At 45.2% G+C, this 19,092-nt stretch overlaps 1 protein-coding gene across 10 annotated transcripts in view; it reads right to left on the reverse strand.

Annotated features, from left to right (window-relative positions):
• PIEZO2 (piezo type mechanosensitive ion channel component 2) overlaps positions 1-17,646 on the reverse strand; it is a 468,071-nt gene extending 450,425 nt beyond the window's left edge. For 3 of the 10 annotated variants that reach the window (XM_053902383.1, XM_053902382.1, XM_053902379.1), the window contains exon 1: positions 16,701-17,643. In XM_053902383.1, coding sequence (XP_053758358.1) covers positions 16,701-16,764 — 64 coding nt within the window. In that variant the 5' untranslated portion in view covers positions 16,765-17,643. Of the gene's footprint in view, positions 1-16,700 lie in introns of all 10 variants that reach the window. The other 7 variants (XM_053902380.1, XM_053902381.1, XM_053902378.1 and 4 more) reach the window with 6 other exon arrangements.
• Positions 17,647-19,092: the final 1,446 nt, after the last annotated feature.

Consider the following 19,092-nt stretch of genomic DNA (forward strand, 5'->3'; position numbering starts at 1 on the left):
AATCATTCATTTTTCAATAATTGCTAACAAATGTTTAAATCAGAAAACTATAATTATTAAATCTATCCAACTTAAATAAGCCATCCTTAAAGGAACCCTTTAAAAAATACTCTCGTGGGGTGCCTGGGTGGCTCAGTTGGTTAAGTGTCCGACTCTTGATTTCTGCTCAGGTCATGATCTCACGGTTCATGAGATGGAACCCCATATCGGGCTGACAGCACAGAGCCTGCTGGGATTGATTCTCTCTCATCCTCTCTCTCTGCCCCTCCCTCACTTGCTCCCTTGTTTCTCTCAAGGTAAACAAACTTAAAAAAAAAAAAAAAAAAAAAAAAGAAACTCTTGGAAGATTAATTCGACACCCAACAGACTCAATCGGAACCAGGCTGTAAAGGCAAAGGAAATTATTCAACTCCAGTCAGATTTTTATGAAATTACCTGTTAGCATTTAAACCCCAAGTGGGAATATGTTCACCAAATTTGAGTATCACAAGAATTACAATTAGGGAAAATAAGATATCCAAAACTCAAAACATAACACGTTTCATGGCTATTAAGTTCAGTGTCTGAAATAACAATTAAAAAATCAAGAAATACAACTCAAGTATTATACAGCCCTGATATTTTATGAGTTGGAACCAAGTTTTATTTATTGCATATTGTATCACCACTGCCTTAACACAGCAAACCTGAGACGCATCACTGTTGGATAACCTTCACCCACATCTACCATCATTTAAGGTGGATCCACCTTAGTTCCTACCCTTTGTATATTTGACTAAGTGACCACTGTAAAGAATTATAACTGAATTTAAGTCACCATGAGCTCCACAGAAAACGCACTTTATCACCACGGTTGGAAACAGAAATGGCCTTCTTTTAGCCTCATTAGTCACTGAATTCCTATCGTCAGAACTGCCCTCTTTTTGGCCACAGCTTTTTGTCTAGTTGACACCAGGTACCCCTGGGAGGCAACCACATTCCCTTGAAGCCTTACCAATCCACAAGGCTCTGAAGCCGAGGAGCCAAGGCCACAGTCAGGGTACAGTGTTCAGAAGACAGAGACCCCAGGCACGAGGAAGAAAAAGGAAGAGAAAAGTTAACCAGAAAATTCAGTTAGCCCTTCGTTTGTCTGCACCGTACTAGGCACCTGACTTACATCCTTTCCTTTATTCCTTACTATTATTTTTGAAACACGTGGGATTTCTGCTATTCTTCAGGCTGGGAAACTGAGGCTCAGAGAAGCTATACAACTTCAACTCGTCTCCATCTTACCACTAATGAGCAGTTAGGCAAAAGTTTGAAACCTTGTCTGTTTAACCCTAAAGCCCGTGTTCTTCCCTCACCTGTCACCTTGCTGGAAAAGTCCTGGAAGCCCATGCAGGAAGGGAGAGAAGAGAAGGTGAGGAAGTAGTTACCACTGGAGGCAGAAAAGCTCAGAGGGAAGGCATGGAGCTTGTTCGGGCATGTTCCATTTTTGCCTCGGAGTAGTTCTAAGTGGAAACCCTGTACCTCTGAGAGTCTCTAAACTTTAGAACTCTACTTGCTGAGAGAGACAACCATACTTCGTATTTACGTAGCCACGGATATCTAGGACACTCTAGAGAGGAAATGGTGAAAACAAAAGAAAACGTGTTTGTTCTGGACTCACGGAGGAACGATATCAAGAAGACGAGCTGTGGTGCTCAATGATGGGCATAGTCATGAAAAAACTGCAATTTAATTAGTTTTGCTTGAAACACACACACAACAGTGAGTGTATCCATGACAAAGGCCTTTCATGAACACCTAACAGCTTACTGCCAGCACAGAAACAGGAGCCCTAGGAGCCCAGTCCCCTGCTACTGCACATAGTAGGGGACACACACGGATCTAGAGAGGACTACAGCCTGGGGTCAGCACTGAGCTATCCACACCATGGATCACCCTTAAGCCTCTCTTATATGTGTCCCTCCATGTTGTTTAATTTTTAAGGAGAAAAAAGAATATGGGTGACTTAAAAAAAAAATCTTTCCTTATGTTCTCATTGGGAATTGAAATGAAGTGCTATTAATTGAGCCAGGAATACACCGGTGGGAAAGTCGAAAAGGTAATATTCTGAGAACTTAAAAATAAGATTTTAAGAAACTGTCAAACTCCTCTTGGGCATTTGCCAAAAAAGAAACCTAGAAAGCAATAAAGTCAAAAGTAATAGAGGTGAATCAGCAAAAAAAAAAACCCACCATGAGTTTTCTTTGACATTGGAATAAACAAAAGCCAGTGCTATTTTAAGATAGGGAGACTGGGCACATTATGAAACAGTCTTGGATTACTGTATTATTTGAGTGCATTCTGGGAAATGTATAACAGGAGAAGGGCAAAAAAAAATTAGTGGAAATCAGAAGATAATAAAAAATAATGAAGGAAACAAAGTCACCAAGGACTATTAAAATGACAATTTTAAGTATGCTATTTTTAAGAGAATTGCATTATACACATACTCAAATTTATGAAATATGATTGTAGCGGGGCTCGTACTGCAGAGATGCTTTAACTGAATATGACTAGCACACTGCTCCCGCTGTGGCAGACCAGCACTACATTTAAAATGTAAATGTAAGGACCAGATCTGATATGCAAATCTGACTATTGGAACAGATAACAGATCAATGTCATAAGGATAAGATAATACCTTTGGATGGTAACACTGACTCTAAAGATGATTGCTCAAAATATTTTGATATCCAATTCAACAAACGCCTTTGGGGCCTATATCACATCCCTTTTAATTAACCTCTACGGTAGGAGATTGTGCAAGCCAAGAGTGGTTTTCATGTTTGAACGTAGCCCAAAGTGTGAAATGAGGTAGGGGTTGTTAGACCATGCCACCGTGGGTCAGAATACAGATGCCTGTAAGGCAATGCAGCAGCAAGAATGATGATGCTTTGGAAATTATTGCTAAAAAGGTTTGTAGTTGTTAACGATAAAGTCTAGGGAGCTGGAGGTTTCCGGAAAATACTGGCTCCCCGGAAACAAACCCCACTTTATGACTATCCCTCTTCCCATTGCCTTGTAATCTGACCTTTCACCCTCTCTCCTGCCTGAAGATGACCCACCAGAGGCTGTGTGCTACAGCAATTCGGTCTGGCAGGGGAGTATCAAGCCTGGCTCTAGCTGGAAATGCCTCAGTGCTTATCAGCTGCAGTGACTTCAGGCTCCAAGGCCAACAAGAGTCAGGATTTGCCTGGCTGGGCAAAATTAAAAGGCTTTTAAAACCTTAAATTTAAAAAAGACTGAAAAGAGGAGGAGTGGGTAGAGGCTTTGAACCACAGGAAGCTCACACCCCCACAGCTATCCCTGAAGCCAAGAGAGAGCAACGCCAGAATGGAGGAGCCCCCAGTTCTGCACCCCAGGCTTGGACTCTTACCTACACACACCTGTAGTTTTGTGCCTCTCCTGTGTCCTTTGTTGGATAATAGAACCATCCAGCTAAAATCTCGTAAGGTCTACAATGTCACTGAAATGCTACGTTTTGTGATAAATTTGCTATTTTGCTCAAAATCTTTTCCTGATTCAAATTTTGTTTCCATAATTCTATGTCTCTACACTTTCGTTTAGCTTCCATTAATAACTGTGTGTTTTGGTTTTCCTTATAGGCACATGTCTGACCATAAGTGATGGGTGGTAAAATTTCTTTGTTACGCAAAGCTACACACAGCCAATTCTAAACCAGATCTGACCGCACATTTTGTGGTTCTTGTTATTACCATCACCAATGATGATGTGTGCGTGATTCTGTGTCGAGGGCAAGTGAGGGAGAGTCACTGAAATGTTAGGATTACAAAACCTAAACTCTCCTTCATACCAACCGTTGTGAAAAACCCTCAAGTACCTAAAGTGATACAAAATTATTTCCCTTTCCTTTCCTAATAGTTCTTTGAGGTCAAAGTGTGAAACGATTTATGTATGATGGTTATTAAGAGCCAAGAACAAGTTAGATGTAAAAATTCTGCTGTGCCGGTTAAAAAGCAATGCTTTACAGTCATATCTTCTAATAACGAGAAGAATTATGTGCACAAATATTACTCTGAGAATCTATGAAAATATTTCTCATTCTTGAACACCTCATATGCTAGATGATGTAATTGAAGAATAGAGAGTTTCTGCGACTTGGCAAAGTCACAAACCTCTTTATTAATAGGGTTGAGACTTGGTCGTTAGGCTTTCAGACCAGGGCCCTTTCCAGAATACTCGCAGCCTAGATTCTCCAGCAGGGGCATGTGTTCCTGAGGGGATGCCAGAGCGAATGCTGCAGGCAGGTACAGTCTGGGGAACACAGAAGGAACAAAGAAAATGGCAGGAGCAGGAACCACTCAAAGCTGCACAGATCTATAATTCATGTCCATGGAGCTCTGCTTCAAAATTACCAGCTTGTTAAGGTTCTACACTCTTCCTCCTTCCTGCACCTGTGGCCAGAACTGCTGACCTAGTGGATTTGGCCACAACAGAAAACAGATCAATTTGTGTGGTTCCAAGAGAGCTGAAAACATTTTCAAAAATAATATGCACTTCAAGGATGACATTCCGGTCAAGCTTTACCACCATCAACGTGTTTTTCCTTCCCTCTTCACTGCAAAGCAAGTACCATTTATTCATCTACATGTTGATAAAATTCACAGTTTAAAAGCTGTGGCACGTATAAATTAGACTGTTAGGAATGTTCTAGTCAAATACGTAGAAACCAATAGCTATAAGATGCTAGACCTAACTGGATTTTCCAACTTCTGAGACCTTCAAGAGAAAAATGTTTAGCCTATGAATTCCTTATTTATTCAATTGGCAAGTATTGCTTCAGTATTCACAGGATGTTATAGCCTTTGCTAGGCAGCTAAAGTATAATGACGGGACAAAGAAACCTATAATTCAAATAAGATATATATTTTTAAATATCTACTACTTGTTAGGCAGTAAGTGAGTGCTGAGGATATCTAGAAGGATTACGTGAGGTCCCTGAACTTGCAGACACATGGGAGGGAAGAGAGCAATCATATAACGAAGTACAAAACTCTGTGATAATATGAACCAAGTGCCAGGTGAACACAGAGGGAACAACTCACTCTGCCTGGGAAGGGGAATTAGAGAAAAGACACGAATGTCACATTGTTCCAGGGGTAGCAATAAACAGTGGTGCAGAGGCTTCCAGCATAGATGACGGGGGCAGGAGGGGGTCCAGACAGACAGTTTTCTTTTTTCTTTTGTTTATTTATTTTTGAGAGGCAGAGTGTGAGCATGGGAGGGGCAGAGAGAGAGAGGGAGACGCAGAATCCGAAGCAGGCTCCAGGCTCCAAGCTGTCAGCACAGAGCCCGACGCGGGACCTGAACCCACAAAGAGCAGATCATGACCTGAGCCAAAGTCGGATGCTTAACCGACTGAGCCACCCAGGTGCCCCAAGAAAGGCAGTTTTCAATTTACAACAGGTCTCATTCCAAAGCTCCCCTGGAAGTTGATTAGAACCCCAAAGCATCTGCCCATTTGAAAGTATGTTGTTCCTGATGAGCAGGTCCTCAAATCAGCCTTTGGCTAATAGCAATGCCTAATTTCTCAGTCTGGAACTAATCATCGGATCTAAGATTTATTGAATATTTACTATGTGGCAGGCACTGCATCAAGCACTTTATGAGCACTATCATCTAAGCCTTGCAACAATCCTCTGAGCTAAGTACTATTATTATCAACTCATTTTATGGATGAAATAATTGAAGAACAGAGAGGTTAAACAACTTGATTAAGGTCACACAGCCTGTACAACAGGCCAAGATCTGTACCTAAACAACGAGACTTTAGGGCTGTACTTAATCACAACAGGTTCTCCTTGGATGTCTGAAACCATGCAATATAAATAAAAGAGGAGAGGAAGGATTTTTTTGTGTTCTGTCTCTTGTGTATAGGGCTAGCCCTAGGAAAAATGTGCTCCGTTTGTTATTGGCATACTTTGGTAAGCCCCTAAGTGACCCATGGTATTATGGATCCTTGAAAAAAAGATCTCTGGAATCTAGACCATACCTACACCCACTATTTAACAACTACGCCTCCCCATTCAGTTAAAGTGTCCATTCCATCACAAAGTGAAAAAGGGAAAATAAGCTATTTGAACTAACTTATACTAACATGTGGATGACAAAATAGTCATCTTATCTTTCCACAAATATTTCATTTTAAATAAAGACACTCGCTACCCAAAGAAATACAACGGGAAAAGCAAAATGCAAGTGTAGTTGGTAGTATAGAGGGTCCTTCATCAAGGGGACCTAGCCTGCTACCCTGAGAGCAGAGTACTTAGGGCTTTTTCTCAGCACAGCACATTCCAGCCTCACCTCAGTCAAATCAGGCAAACCAGTGTTGTCATTCCACCTCCAATACGGAGCTTGGCCATCAGCCCAGAAAGTCTGTATTCTTGTCCTGGTAGCAAGTAGAGTCTTTGTTCTAGTTGACAGAGAGCCCTTTGAGCCATTTCTAAGCAAAGATAATTCTGTTCCTCACAAGCCCTTCACTCAGGTTCTGAGTCTGTGAACTAGCTCAAGCCTGGCAACTGATTGAGGGGCCAAGACTCTGGGTTGGTGATTCAAGTCAGACTTCAGTTCACTTCACCTAGAACTCTTCCCATGTATACAGACCAAGTCAGAATTCAACTTCTAGGAACACCATGAACGGTGAGCCAAAGGCCAAGGTCTCCTCAAGTCAGACTACTCTGATTACTGCTTTGACTCCACTGTCCATTACGATAACCACACCCATCTTGGCTTTGGCAATTAAGTGGGCCACTTGGTGCCTGGAACCCAAATATCCCCATGGTATCTAAGGATCCCCAGTTAGTGGCAGCAGTTTCCACTGTATTGTACTAGAGAGAAGAGCAACCACAGAGATCTTCAAGAATTTTGAGGGTCTCCTCACAACTTTATTTCTCAGTTGTGGAGAAACATGTGTCCTCTGGACCAGGTGGGTGCACTGGTCTTCCATGGTAAATTCACTCTATGGCTCCAATCTCCCTAAGCCTTTGGATCTCTTCCTCTATAGTTTACTAAAACAGATCTGGCATTACAACTTCTTTTAGTGTAGGTCACCTTTTTGTCCATGCTCCAGCCAACCAACCAACCAACCAACCAATCATAGCCCTTTCTAGAGTAACAACAGTGAATCCAGAATTTCTTCTTAGTGGTTCCACATCAATAAATTTGGCCAGATCCAACCTTATGTTTCTTCTTTATATTATCCCATACCCTTAACACCCATTCCTACACATCTTCCTCTGGAAGTTATACAAATTTCCATCTGTATAAATTAGAAAACTCAGTTCTTTTGGATTCTCATGGATCACACTTTGTACCTTACCTTTAGGAGCCTGCTGTTACCTGAGTCTAGTTATAGGCCTGGAAGCAAAGTGGAGAAGGTTGGTAAGAAAATCAGCATCTGCAAAGCACATTAAATTACCTTCACCTACAGGAGGCACAGACTTCTATTTGTATGCTGATATTCATTCTCTCTTTCTCTATCACTGTAACAGAACCATCCTCCCCCATTTTTAGTTGAACTCATTAACCAGCCAAAATAAAGATGGATTTCCCAGATTTCCCTGCAGTTAGGTAGGTAAATAATATTATTAAACTCAAGCTAACAGGATGACAACATAAGTGATTCGTGCAACTTCCAGGTTGTGTCCTTAGAGAGTGAGGAAGAAGTGTCCCTTCTCTGTTTACTTCCATCCCTCAGCTTGACGTTAACATGGGAACAGGCTATCTTGAACCACAGGGATGAATGCAACACCTGCAACGTAGCAGAGCAATGGTGGCTTCCCCCGGCAACGTCACAGAGAATAGTTAATATACCAGCTTTGGATCACCTACATCTTGACTATCATGTGAGAGATATAAAGTTTATCTTATCTAAGCCTCACTACCCTGGGAAACCTATAAGTAAAAAAAGGACTTGGGAAGAATTGAATTGTATTTGCTTTAAACTTGCTGAAAGGGCCATCTATCAACTGGAGGAAAGAATCTACTTGCTCCCAGGAGAGGAATACAAACTTCCTGGGCTGATGACCAAGCCTGTACGGTATGGAAGGTAGAATGGCAACTCTGGTTTGCCTGATTTGACTTGGGTGAGGCTGGAATGTCAGTGATGCTGACAAAAGCCCCAAATACTACAGAATCAATTCTGGAGGGCTTTGAAAAAGGGGAAGTCACACCTGGCTCAGCACATGACAAGGACTGAATGAGGCCAAGAGGCCAAGATGGCGACTGGAGGTTCTCCAGCACTGCAGAACACACGGGATGTGAACCCAAGGCAACCCTTCTGTTGACTGAGGTGAAAGAGCAAAGACAAACCTAGAAGACCATCTGTGAATGAGATACTTGATTTGTAAAGCACCTGCACCTGAGGGTCAATGGCACGGACAGCCTTTGTAAATGTGCAGGTCAAGGAGAGGAGGGGAAGCTTGCACTGAGCTCACCAGAGATGGCTGTAGGGGGAAGATAAGAAGCCTGGTGTTGACCAAACCAAGTCAAAAGGCAGGGAGGAGCGGGGGAGTGAACTGGAGAGTTCAGAGTTGGGAAAAAATACTTAAAGGAGAATCCACCTGAGTTTGGGTAACAGGATAAATAACTCCCTAAGAGAGTAGTTAATGCACTAATGATGAAGTTTTCAAAAAAGAAATAAAGAAACAGATTCCATTTCCAATGGCATCAAAAACAATAAAATACTTAGGAAGAAATTTAACAATAAAATACTAAGGAGGTGAAAGATTTCTATGCTGAAAACTGTAAGATATTGATGAAAGAAATCAAAGAAGATATAAATAAATGGAATCGTATCCCATATCCCTGGACTGGAAGGATTAATACTGTTAAAATGTCAATACCACCAAAGCCATCTATAGATTCAATGTAATCCTTATCAAGATTCGAATGGCATTTTTACCAGAAGTAGATAAAACACTCCTAAAGTTTATATAGAACCACAAAAGACCCTGACTAGCCAAAGAAATCCTGAGACAGAAGAACAAAGCAGGAGGCATCACACTTCCTGATTTCAAATTATACTATAAAGCTCTAGTCATCAAAACAGCATTGTATTGACATAAAAACAGACAAATAGATGAATGGAACAGAATCAAGAGCCCAAATATAATCCCAAACACATAGAGTCAACTAATATTTGATAAGGGAGCCAAGAATACTCAATGGAGAAAATACAGTCCCTTCAACAAATGGTTCTATAGAAAAACTGGACAGCCACATATTAAAGAATGAAACTGAACCCATATTTTATACCACTCAAGGAAATTAACTCAAAATGACTAAAGACTAAAAAGCAAGACCTGAAGCCACAAAACTTCTAGGAGAAAACATCCGAACAGAGCTCCTTCACATGAGACTTGGTAATGAATTTTTGGATATGACACCAAAAGCATGAAGAATAAAATAAAAAATAAACATGTGGGACTACATCAAACCTAAAAGCTTCTGCACAGAAAACAAAACAAAACAAAACAAAAAAGTGAAATGACAGCCTATGCAATGGGAAAAATATTTGCAAACCACATACCTGATAAAGAACCCTTGCAATTCAATAGCAAAAGACAAAAAAAAAAAAAAAAAAAAAAAAATTAAAAAATGGACAAATACCCAGATAGACATCTTTCTAAAAAGGATATACAAGAGGCCAACAGGCACATGAAAAGATGCTCAACATCACTAATCATTAGGGAAGTGCAAATTAAAACTACAGTGAAATATCATCCCATCAACAAGAAGACAAGAGCTAACAAATAGTGGTGTGGATGTGAAGACAAGAGAACCTTATGACTGCTGGTGGGATTGTAAAATGGTGCGGCCACTCTGGAAAACAGTATGAAGGGTCCTCAAAAAAATGAAAAGTAGAACTACTGTGTCATCCAGCAATTTCACTTCTGGGAATATATCCAATGATAATGAAAACACTAACTCAGAAAGGTATCTGCATTCCCATGTTTACAGCAGCTTTATTTACAATAGCCAAGACACGGAAACCACCTCAGCGTCCGTGAATGGATATGGAAACACACACACACACACACACACACACACACACACACACACACACAATGGAATACTATTCAGCCATTAAAAATGAGGAAATCATACTACTTGCAACATTATGGATGGGCCTGGAGGGCATTATGCTAAGTGAAGTAAGTCAGACAGAGAAACACAAAACAAACACTGTATCGTTTCATTTATGTGTGAAATCTTTTTTAAAAAATGTGGACAGTGAGAGAGGTAGGGGAACTGGAGGAAGTTGGCCAAAAGATACAACCTTTCAATAATAAGATGTACAAGTACTAGGGATGTAATGGACAACATGATGCCTACAGCTATCCCTGCTGTGTGAGACACAGCAAAGTTGTTAAGAAAAGAAATCCTAAGAGTTCTCATCACAAGAATCTTTCTCCTTTCTTCTTTTCTTCTTTCTTCTCTTTGTACAGTATCTATTGAGAAGGTGGATGTTAGTTGAACCTACTGTGGGGATCATTTTACCATGTACATAAATCACACCTTCATGCTACGCGCCTTATATTTACACAAGGATGTGGGTCAGTTATTTCTCAATAAAACTGGCAAATAAACATAAAATAAAAATAAAAATAGAGACTAGATAAAGTCTCAGCAACACCTTCACCCCCAGAGGGCTAGTGGATTTGCCACAGGAAGCCAGAACTAATCACACAGAGCAGATCCACTATTTTTTTAATAAAATATATCAAGTATTTGAAACTCACATAGCAAAAAGTTTAAATATGTCCATCCACAATATCCTAGCTGAATGCACAACTGTGCCTACCAGTATATTTTGAATGGAGAATTCAAAAATAGCAATCAGAAAACTTCACACAAACAAAAAAAATGTATATTCTGCAGGAAACTTGAACCACATTTTAAATTTCTATTACAGTTTTTAAAAATCTACCAATATATAGAAATAAGTGCAAAAGTTTATATTATACTCAAGTTTTAAAAATGATTTAGCTAAATGCTCCATGCCTGTTAGATAATTATGGGATGGTTCACAATTATGAAATTATTAAAAAGGTCTGATGTGCTCTCTCCACAGATACTTAGTATGCATCATCCTTGATCCTGCCATGTCCTGATGGGTCTGAAAGGCCCAAGTGGAGGGTCTGGTGAATGTGATAAGCCTCATATACGCTTATCTCTTACAGCCAAATACTTGCAAGTGTTTTCCGATATAGCTTTGTGTTTAGCCTCCATTCAATGGAACACTTGTTTTATTTTGTATACCTGATTCCGTATCCTCAAAAACAATTATGTAAATCTAAAAATGTTACAAAATTTAATGTTTTACGTTATATACATTGTATCATCATATAGTTCTTAATCAACTGCTCTTAAATATCCAGGTGTGCCTACACTATTCTAAGTTCTCCCGAATAGAAAAGCCGTAACAGTATATACTGTTACCGTGCAACTTCATATACGATTAAAGTAGCAGAGGGTCTAAAAGGAAGATGCCCATATAAAAATAAATAAATGAAATCATATTCAATAAAGATGATGAAAATAATGGTGTAGCATCAGAAAGGCAACAGTAAGCACTGTCAGCACAATTCTAAGGAGAACATATTTAACCAGAAGAACACAATTGTCCATGAGTATGATGAGTAAAACTGGTGTGAAAACTCCTGATAATTAAAAATTCTCCCACAACACACACACCAACTTTCAATGGAGTAATTTGGCTGTAGGAAGGTACAGACTTGCTTTCTTATGAATCCTACCTACTCTTATCAGTATCCTTATGACCCAGGTCACTAGCTGGTAGTTTTAATTGCTACTAAGCTGTTCCTCAAGCATCACTGCTCTTCTGCTCATCTACATAAATGCAATAATAATACCTCCCATGTTGAGCCCCTGCAGAGTGCCAGACATTACACAAGGTGTGCAGTGCCCACAATCTCACAACTACCCAAGGAAGGAGGCATTAATAACTCCCTTTTGCAGGAAGAAAAGAGAAACAAGGAAGAAACAACTCTATGATCATATGGTAAAGGGCAGAGCTGGGACGTGAACGGAGATCTCTGAAATTGCCAAGTCACAACACGTCTGCCCCCAAAGGTGAAGTCCAAAGCATCCTGCTTATCTCTATGAACAAGCATATATTGCCTGTAAGGCAACAGACACACTGATAAACCACAGGCTGGACACATAGTTCCAGCTTCCACGACTCCTGTAACAAAATGACCATGTCCGCTTGTGCTTACAAAATATTTTATTTTAGAATTAAACTATGTATTTCCAACCCTTTCCACGATTAGCTTTTCTCCTTTCTGGAAGTAATAAATACTATCTACCTAGATAAGGCTGAGAAGGTGTAACAGGAAAAGAAAGTAACTTTCAACACTGTGAATGCATCCTTCAGCAGCCGAAACCTCCTACCACCGAGAGCTATAGCAGCACAAAGCGGAGACCTCTGACCAGGCATCATCTAGAATTCTTGGGGTGTGTGTGTGACTTCCCACATGGCACGTACCACACAGGGAGAAACATACGATGCCGTGGAGAAAAAAAATTGTATTTAGATAGCCCTACCCACACATATTTCAAGAGTGACTCCATGTTTTTGCTCTAATGTTAATCCAACTATCTCTAAAGGGAATTTCAGAAATTATTCCGGGATTTGCACAATTACCCAAGTGTGATTTTTTTTTTCTCAGAGCACTAGTTGGGTGGTTGATTCTTTTTGTCTGCGGTTCTGCTCTGTTCTTTCCTAAGCTCCAGTCACTTCACTTAGGGGAAGCACAAGGTATGAGGCCACAGTGGCCTTGCGGCACCTGGACCACTGCCCTGACATTGGTTAAGTTGGCTCTTCTAGGCAAGACATTAGGAAACTCCAAGCAACACTAGGCAAAATGGAATGAATGGGTCAGATGCATGTGAATTAAAATGTACAAATCCAGATCTGACCCAGGAATAGACTCAAATCATATACTTTAAGATGGGTGGGACAGTACAATCATGTTAAAAGAAGTATAAAAATATGTCTAAAGTACTCAACAATGACCAGATACTATTATAATTATTAACGATTTCATACTATTATGGGAGGTTTTGTCTGTTTTTTTCTTCCATGTATTATTTAATTTTTTAACGTTTATTCATTTTTGAGGGACAGAGCGAGAGAGAGAGAGAGAGAGAGTGGGGAAGAGGCAGAGAGAGAGGGATTTACAGAATCTGAAGCAGGCTCCACACTCTGAGCTGTCAGCACAGAGCCCAATGACGTGCGGCTGGAACTCACTGACCGGTGAGATCATGACCTGGGCCAGGCACCCCTTTCACTTATTATTTTTAAGAAAAAATCAGAATGGCCACTCAAGTAATGATAAGTAATTGTGGAGATCTTTAAAATTTTCAGTTTCTATCGATGTGGGAAAGTCTATCACTGGATGTTCATTTTGAAGGGAAGCAACATTTATATTATTTCATATTAAACTATAGTTTTTGTTTTGCTCTTAACACTCAAGAGCCACGCAAGACCTACATAAAAGAGGTCTGATATCACTTACCACTTCTCTGTAAACTTCTTTCTATAGGAAAAAAAGAAAAACCTCAAGCATCAGTTTAAACACAATGGCACTTAATTTTAGCATCTATCATTAGGCCCAAAGGCTACAGCATATCCGTGCAGAAAAAGTTCAACATCAATGTTAGAGAATTTAAAAAAAAAAAAAAAATACACAAGCCTCTGCAAAGGCCTGGCTTTGAAGGCTGCCTTGTCCAGATACAAAAATAGATGTCTAAAATGTAAAAATCGATTCTAATGGCAAACAGATCATTGCACTCTCCGTGACCAGGATATTAGGGAAACCTGAATATTTGATTTAGTAGCACCTTGGGAGCAAGCAGACCTGAAAACCCTCCAATAACCTTGAAAAGATCCACTTCTTGTTTAGAATTGAATGCCCAAATCAGGTGACACCTACCCAGCCCCCTTTTGTCCCTGCAAGTGCAATGATTAGAAGGCATCTCGTCGCTGGAAGTGGTTGTCTTTCTTAAGCCAAGGGGTGAGGGGGTCCTCAGGGAATTGGCCCTCAGGTCCTCCCAAGGGGCTTTTGCTCTCTTGCAGGCAGGGGGAGAGGTCCCAGGTCCTGGTACCTCCTTCACCTTCCCTTAGGTGGGCTTTCCACGAGGGTGGGGTAAGCAACAGGCTCAGACCCAGCTGGGGGCCTCCACGCCCCCCTCCCGCCCCCACAGGCGCACAGGCTAGCCTCCCTTCGGTTAGCCCAGAAGACCCACGGGAATTCAGAAGCGAGAGCGGGAAAGGGAAGGTGGCCCGGGATCACAGGGCCGAACCGGCCTTCCCGGGAGCTAGGGGAGCAGGCCTTGGGGCTGGGGGTGGCGGGTGGGCCGGGGTTAGCGCCTGAGTTCCTGGAAGCAGCAGCTCTCCTTCCAGGAAGGTCCGGTCCCGCGAGCCAGCCACTGAGCGGGGCCCACGCGGCGCAGAGGAACAAGCCGGAGGGCGGGGGTCCTGCCGGACCGGGCTGGCGGGCAGCGCTCCCCGCTCCGCCCTGCACCCCGGGAGCCTCCGCGCAGCTCTGGAGTTGCCGGCTCGAGCCTCGGGGCGCGGGAGGTGGGCGTGCCGCGCGCCCCTTTCCCTCTGCAGGGCAGAGCTCGACAGTCTCACTGACGGGCTTTGCGGTGTAGACCCCCGGATTATCGAAAGGACACGGCCCCAGCAGCCGCGGAACATTCCGGGCTGGCGAGCTAGGTTCTGCAAGGGCAGAAGCCTAGAGCGAGGTGGGTGGCAAAGGGCGGATAATCTCTGCTGTCACATTGCTCAGGCAAGAGTGGCCTGAGCTGGCGGCAGGTAACCACCTGCAGAACTCCAGGAGGAGCTGATACCCTGAGGAGAGGCCCAGAGGGAAAGAAGCTAGGGTGCGGGAAGAAGTGGGGGGGGGGGGGGGTGAGCTGTGGAGAGAGGAAGAGCCTGCCTTTTGACCCTCTGACCACTCCCCAGGCCTCCTGCCCAGTCTGCAAGGACAACCACAAATCAACCCTCATACTGAAAGCCCCTTGTTTAACTCAGGCACTGGCTTCCACTAGGCAAACAGTAAACGTGCCAGGCACGGTGCCAGGCGCTACAGATACACAGAAGATGCCCACAGCCTATATGTATGTAAGGCACCAGACATAGCCTGGTGCTGTTTTCCCCAAAATCACTCTCCCAAAGTCTTTTCCCTTTTCAAACTTAAGCAAACTGGTGGAGAGAGGTCCACATCAACTTCGTGGATGCTGGGCTCCTCCTCCTCTCCATGCTTGGTTATTGGTTATTAAGGACCAAGATCCCTGAAAAATGGTCCTGCCTTGAAACTCGAATAAATGGCAAAGGAAGGCGAGCACACGCATGCAGACCCCTCCAGCTGCTCAAGGATTTTGCATCTCTGCTGCAGACTATTTCCACCTGAAAGCTTTCTTTGGTTTTTCCATGGAGTTTCTGGCACTACAAAATCCTCCCAGGTAGCTGGGACTGACCCCCTCGAAACACTCTAGAGCCCCCCTGTCGATTGCTCGCACAAATAAAACCCTCAGCACAGGTGTGATCTTGAGTCCTCAACCTCTAGCAATCTGCAAAAAGCTGGTCTTTTCTCCGAAGGCCACGTTTTCTTTGTAAATGCAACTGCTACTTGGTAAAAGGTGCTCTGTTTTCTAGCTCTGGTGGGGGAAGTGAAAAGTTCGATGCTGTCAGTCATTCCTAGAAGTGGGATTCAGCGAAACAGGCACCTTCTATTAGAGGAGAAACACAGAAACTCTCCAAGCGGGCTGCCAGTCTTTAGACCTGACACCCAGTTGCTTTTAATACCCAGCAGGCCCTGTAGAAATAGTGAGATCCTTTACTGGGAGTGGAAGAGGCTCACTTCTGGCCTTCCCTTAACCCTCCCCGGTCCCAGGGAGCCCCAGTCCGGCTCTCTGACCCTTTAAAGATCTGTTAGGGTGGGTGTCTGGAGGGCGGAACTGGGACGTGGTCCTCCATAGGACCCCAGCATCCAGCGCTTTTGTTGGAGGGGCTTTGGTGGAATGAAAGAAAGTAAGCAAGCTCAGGACATTGTTTCCCTATACCTTCCTCCTCCTTTTCTTTTCAGAACGACCGGAGTCCTTCACTTCTTCCGTCATGTTGTTGGGCTATAGAGTGGGGGGCGAGATGGCGTCCATACCTTCTGCATGCACCATGTGCTGTGCGTCTGGGGACAGGGGGGCTGAGGGGACCCTGGTAGGATCCTGCACTGTATCTGGGAAGACGGTTTACAACCGCCTTCCAGCTAAATTTGCATCCTTTATGCACAAGGCAATACTCCACGAAAGAAATTCCACGTGTAACTAAATTCAGCACAGTCTCCAACACATGCGGAACCTGGGCGCCAGGACCCTACACGTCACTAAGCGAGACCCCGATCTTGCGCCCCAGCGCGGGAAGAGAGTCCCCTGCTATGGCACTCGACACAGCAGCAAGCGTCTGACTCCGCCGGCACCGGGACCTTGGCGCTGACTTCCCCAGTCCCTGAGCCCTAGAGCCCTGAACTTCCTTTGCTCCTTAGCCTGGCCCCCTCCCCAGGAGCCCCCTTCATCCCCCCCCCCCCCCGCCCCTCAAGTAACCTCGGCTAGAGGACCACACTCACCTACTGCCAGGCAGATGGGGAGCAGCAGCCTGAAGATGAGCCCGCACACTACTTCCGAGGCCATTGCGTTGGTCCGGCGAGTCCAAGCAGAGCGGCGAAGTTCGAGGGTCCCTAGGACTGGGGCGCCAGGTCCATGCCCACCTAGGACCTCGGGCGGCCGGCTGCCCGCAGCCGCCCGGGCATCGCCTCGGAGAGGACCGCCGCGCTGTCCGCCCCGAGGGTGCGTTCCCCGGGCTGTTGACCGCTCCTCGCCGGGCTCTCGGTCGCCCCTATCAGGTCTCTCCGCCACCCTTCGCTGGTCCCTCCGCAGTGCCTCGCCTGGCGCTCGGCCGCCCCTAACCAAGCTCTAGGTAGCCCCCTCGCCCGGCGCCCGGCGCCCCCTCGGCCGGCCCATGAAGTGTGAAATCCCCCAATCCGGTGGCTGCGGCTTCTTCAGCGGGTGGCCGGGGCCAGAGCCCTGGACGGGGGCACTTCGGGAGGGTCCCGGGGGGCGGCACGGCGAGGAAAGGGGACTAGAAGGGGCTGTCGTTCCGTCTGGCTCCTGGGGCGTCGCTCAGGGGCGAAGGGAAGCTTTCTTTGCGGAATCCCCTCTGAAGCCAACGTGCGTCGGCTGCCGGGGCCCCGCCGCCTGCGCACGCCGCGACCTTTGGCCCGGGCTCTCGTAACTGCCGGCGGTCCCGAACCGTCTGGCGGCGGATCCCCGAATGGCGACGCGGCTCAGCCTCTGCGTCCCCCAGCTTCGGGCCGAAGAGACCCGGGAGGGAGCGGCCAGGAGCGCACAACCATCCCCGCCTGCACGGGGCTCGAGTTATCGGTCCGCGGGGTGGCGGTGCGAGTCCCTCCCTCACCAGGAGGAATGGTGCGAGCGTGGGCAGAAATCGAGACGAAAGCACACAGCCAGTGGAGCCGACTCCAATTCCCTCCTCCACGGCCTCAATTTAAAAAAAAATAAAATGAAAACCAAACGCTGTCCGGATGCCAGCGCGCCCCCCGCCCGCCGCCGCCACCGCCGCCGCCGTGCAGCCTCGCCCTGGAGGCGCAGCCCCGGCTCCCGGGCGGGCGCGCACTTCTCCACCTTCAACGAAACTTTCGAAGCCTCACTCGGAGACGGGCGTGCCCCCGGGCCAATGGGACCGCGGCTCCGGAGCCGGCGCGCGGGGAGCCCGCCCCCCGCGCGGCGGCTCTCGAGGCGGGCGCAGGGCTCAGACGCTGCGGGCACGTCCGCTCCCGCAGGGCCGGCGCGCACGGACAAGCCGGGTCTCTCCAGCCCCGCGGACTTTTAACCGTTCGTTCGTCCGGGCTCCGCGCTTTTCCACCGCTCCTCGCTCCCGCAGACCCTCCGCTCTGCTCCGTCCCGTCGTTCTGCAGAAACAGAAGCCACACCTCCTGGCATCCTGTCCACAGGGGGTGCCCCTGAGCTTACCCAAACCCAGAGAATCTTCGAGTGCTCCAGGAACACTGCACAGGCGTGGCACGGGGAATAGTCAGGAGCTTGAACAACTTTGCGGGACTGTCACTTGTGCCAGGTTCTCTCGTGCCCACTTGCACTGCTGAAGAATAGAACCGGAATCAACCCAGACCAATGATCCCGTCCATATTTAACTTGAGAGAAATTTCAACTCTGAATGAATGGACTCTGGGAAATCCCGGGTCTTGCTGAGAAGGGGTATGGCGTTCAGATATGCACACACTTCATACATTTTGGAGAACTATTCTTTTCGCCTCAGCTTTGGTCGTTGCTTGTTATGATTCCTGGGAAAGAGAGTATACTGTTTCCCTTTTCTCCTAAAAATCTCCGTTTTCTTGTTTTCCAGGGGAGATCCAGAGAAATCTGGTAACAGCAGGGAGATGCCAGCGTATCTGGGATGTGTCCATCATCCAAGAGTTGCGGAGATCTGCTCCTGCTGGAGCACTGTTGGAATTCTCAGAACCAGAATTTTGAATTTGTAGTGGGGGGGGGGGGGGACCATTCAGAATTGGTCTTTCCATCAAGAGGACAGAGAGGGAAGAATTTAACTTCATTCGGCACCGGTATTCTAGGCTTGAATTGGTTGGAGATGATGGAAAATCTGTTGATGAAAATTATACAAACCTTGGTTCTTTGTGTTAACCAGGTCTCCCTTTTTTGAGATAAAGTAAACTTGTATTTTAAGTTCAGATGTCTTGGGACACCTGAGTGGCTCAGTCGGTTAAGCCTCTGACTTTGGCTCAGGTTATGATCTCACAGTTCCTGGGTTCGAGCCCCTGCATCCGGCTCTGTGCTGACAGCTCGAAGCCTGGAGTCTGCTTCAGTTTCTATGTCTCCCTCTCTCTCTGCCCCGCTGGTGCTCTCTCTCTCTCTTTTAAAAATGAGTAAACATTAAGAAAGTAATAAAGTAAAAATAAGTTCAGA

The sequence above is a fragment of the Panthera pardus genome, unplaced genomic scaffold (assembly GCF_024362965.1).
Source record: "Panthera pardus isolate Hobbes unplaced genomic scaffold, ASM2436296v1 HiC_scaffold_15, whole genome shotgun sequence".
NCBI lineage: Eukaryota > Metazoa > Chordata > Mammalia > Carnivora > Felidae > Panthera > Panthera pardus.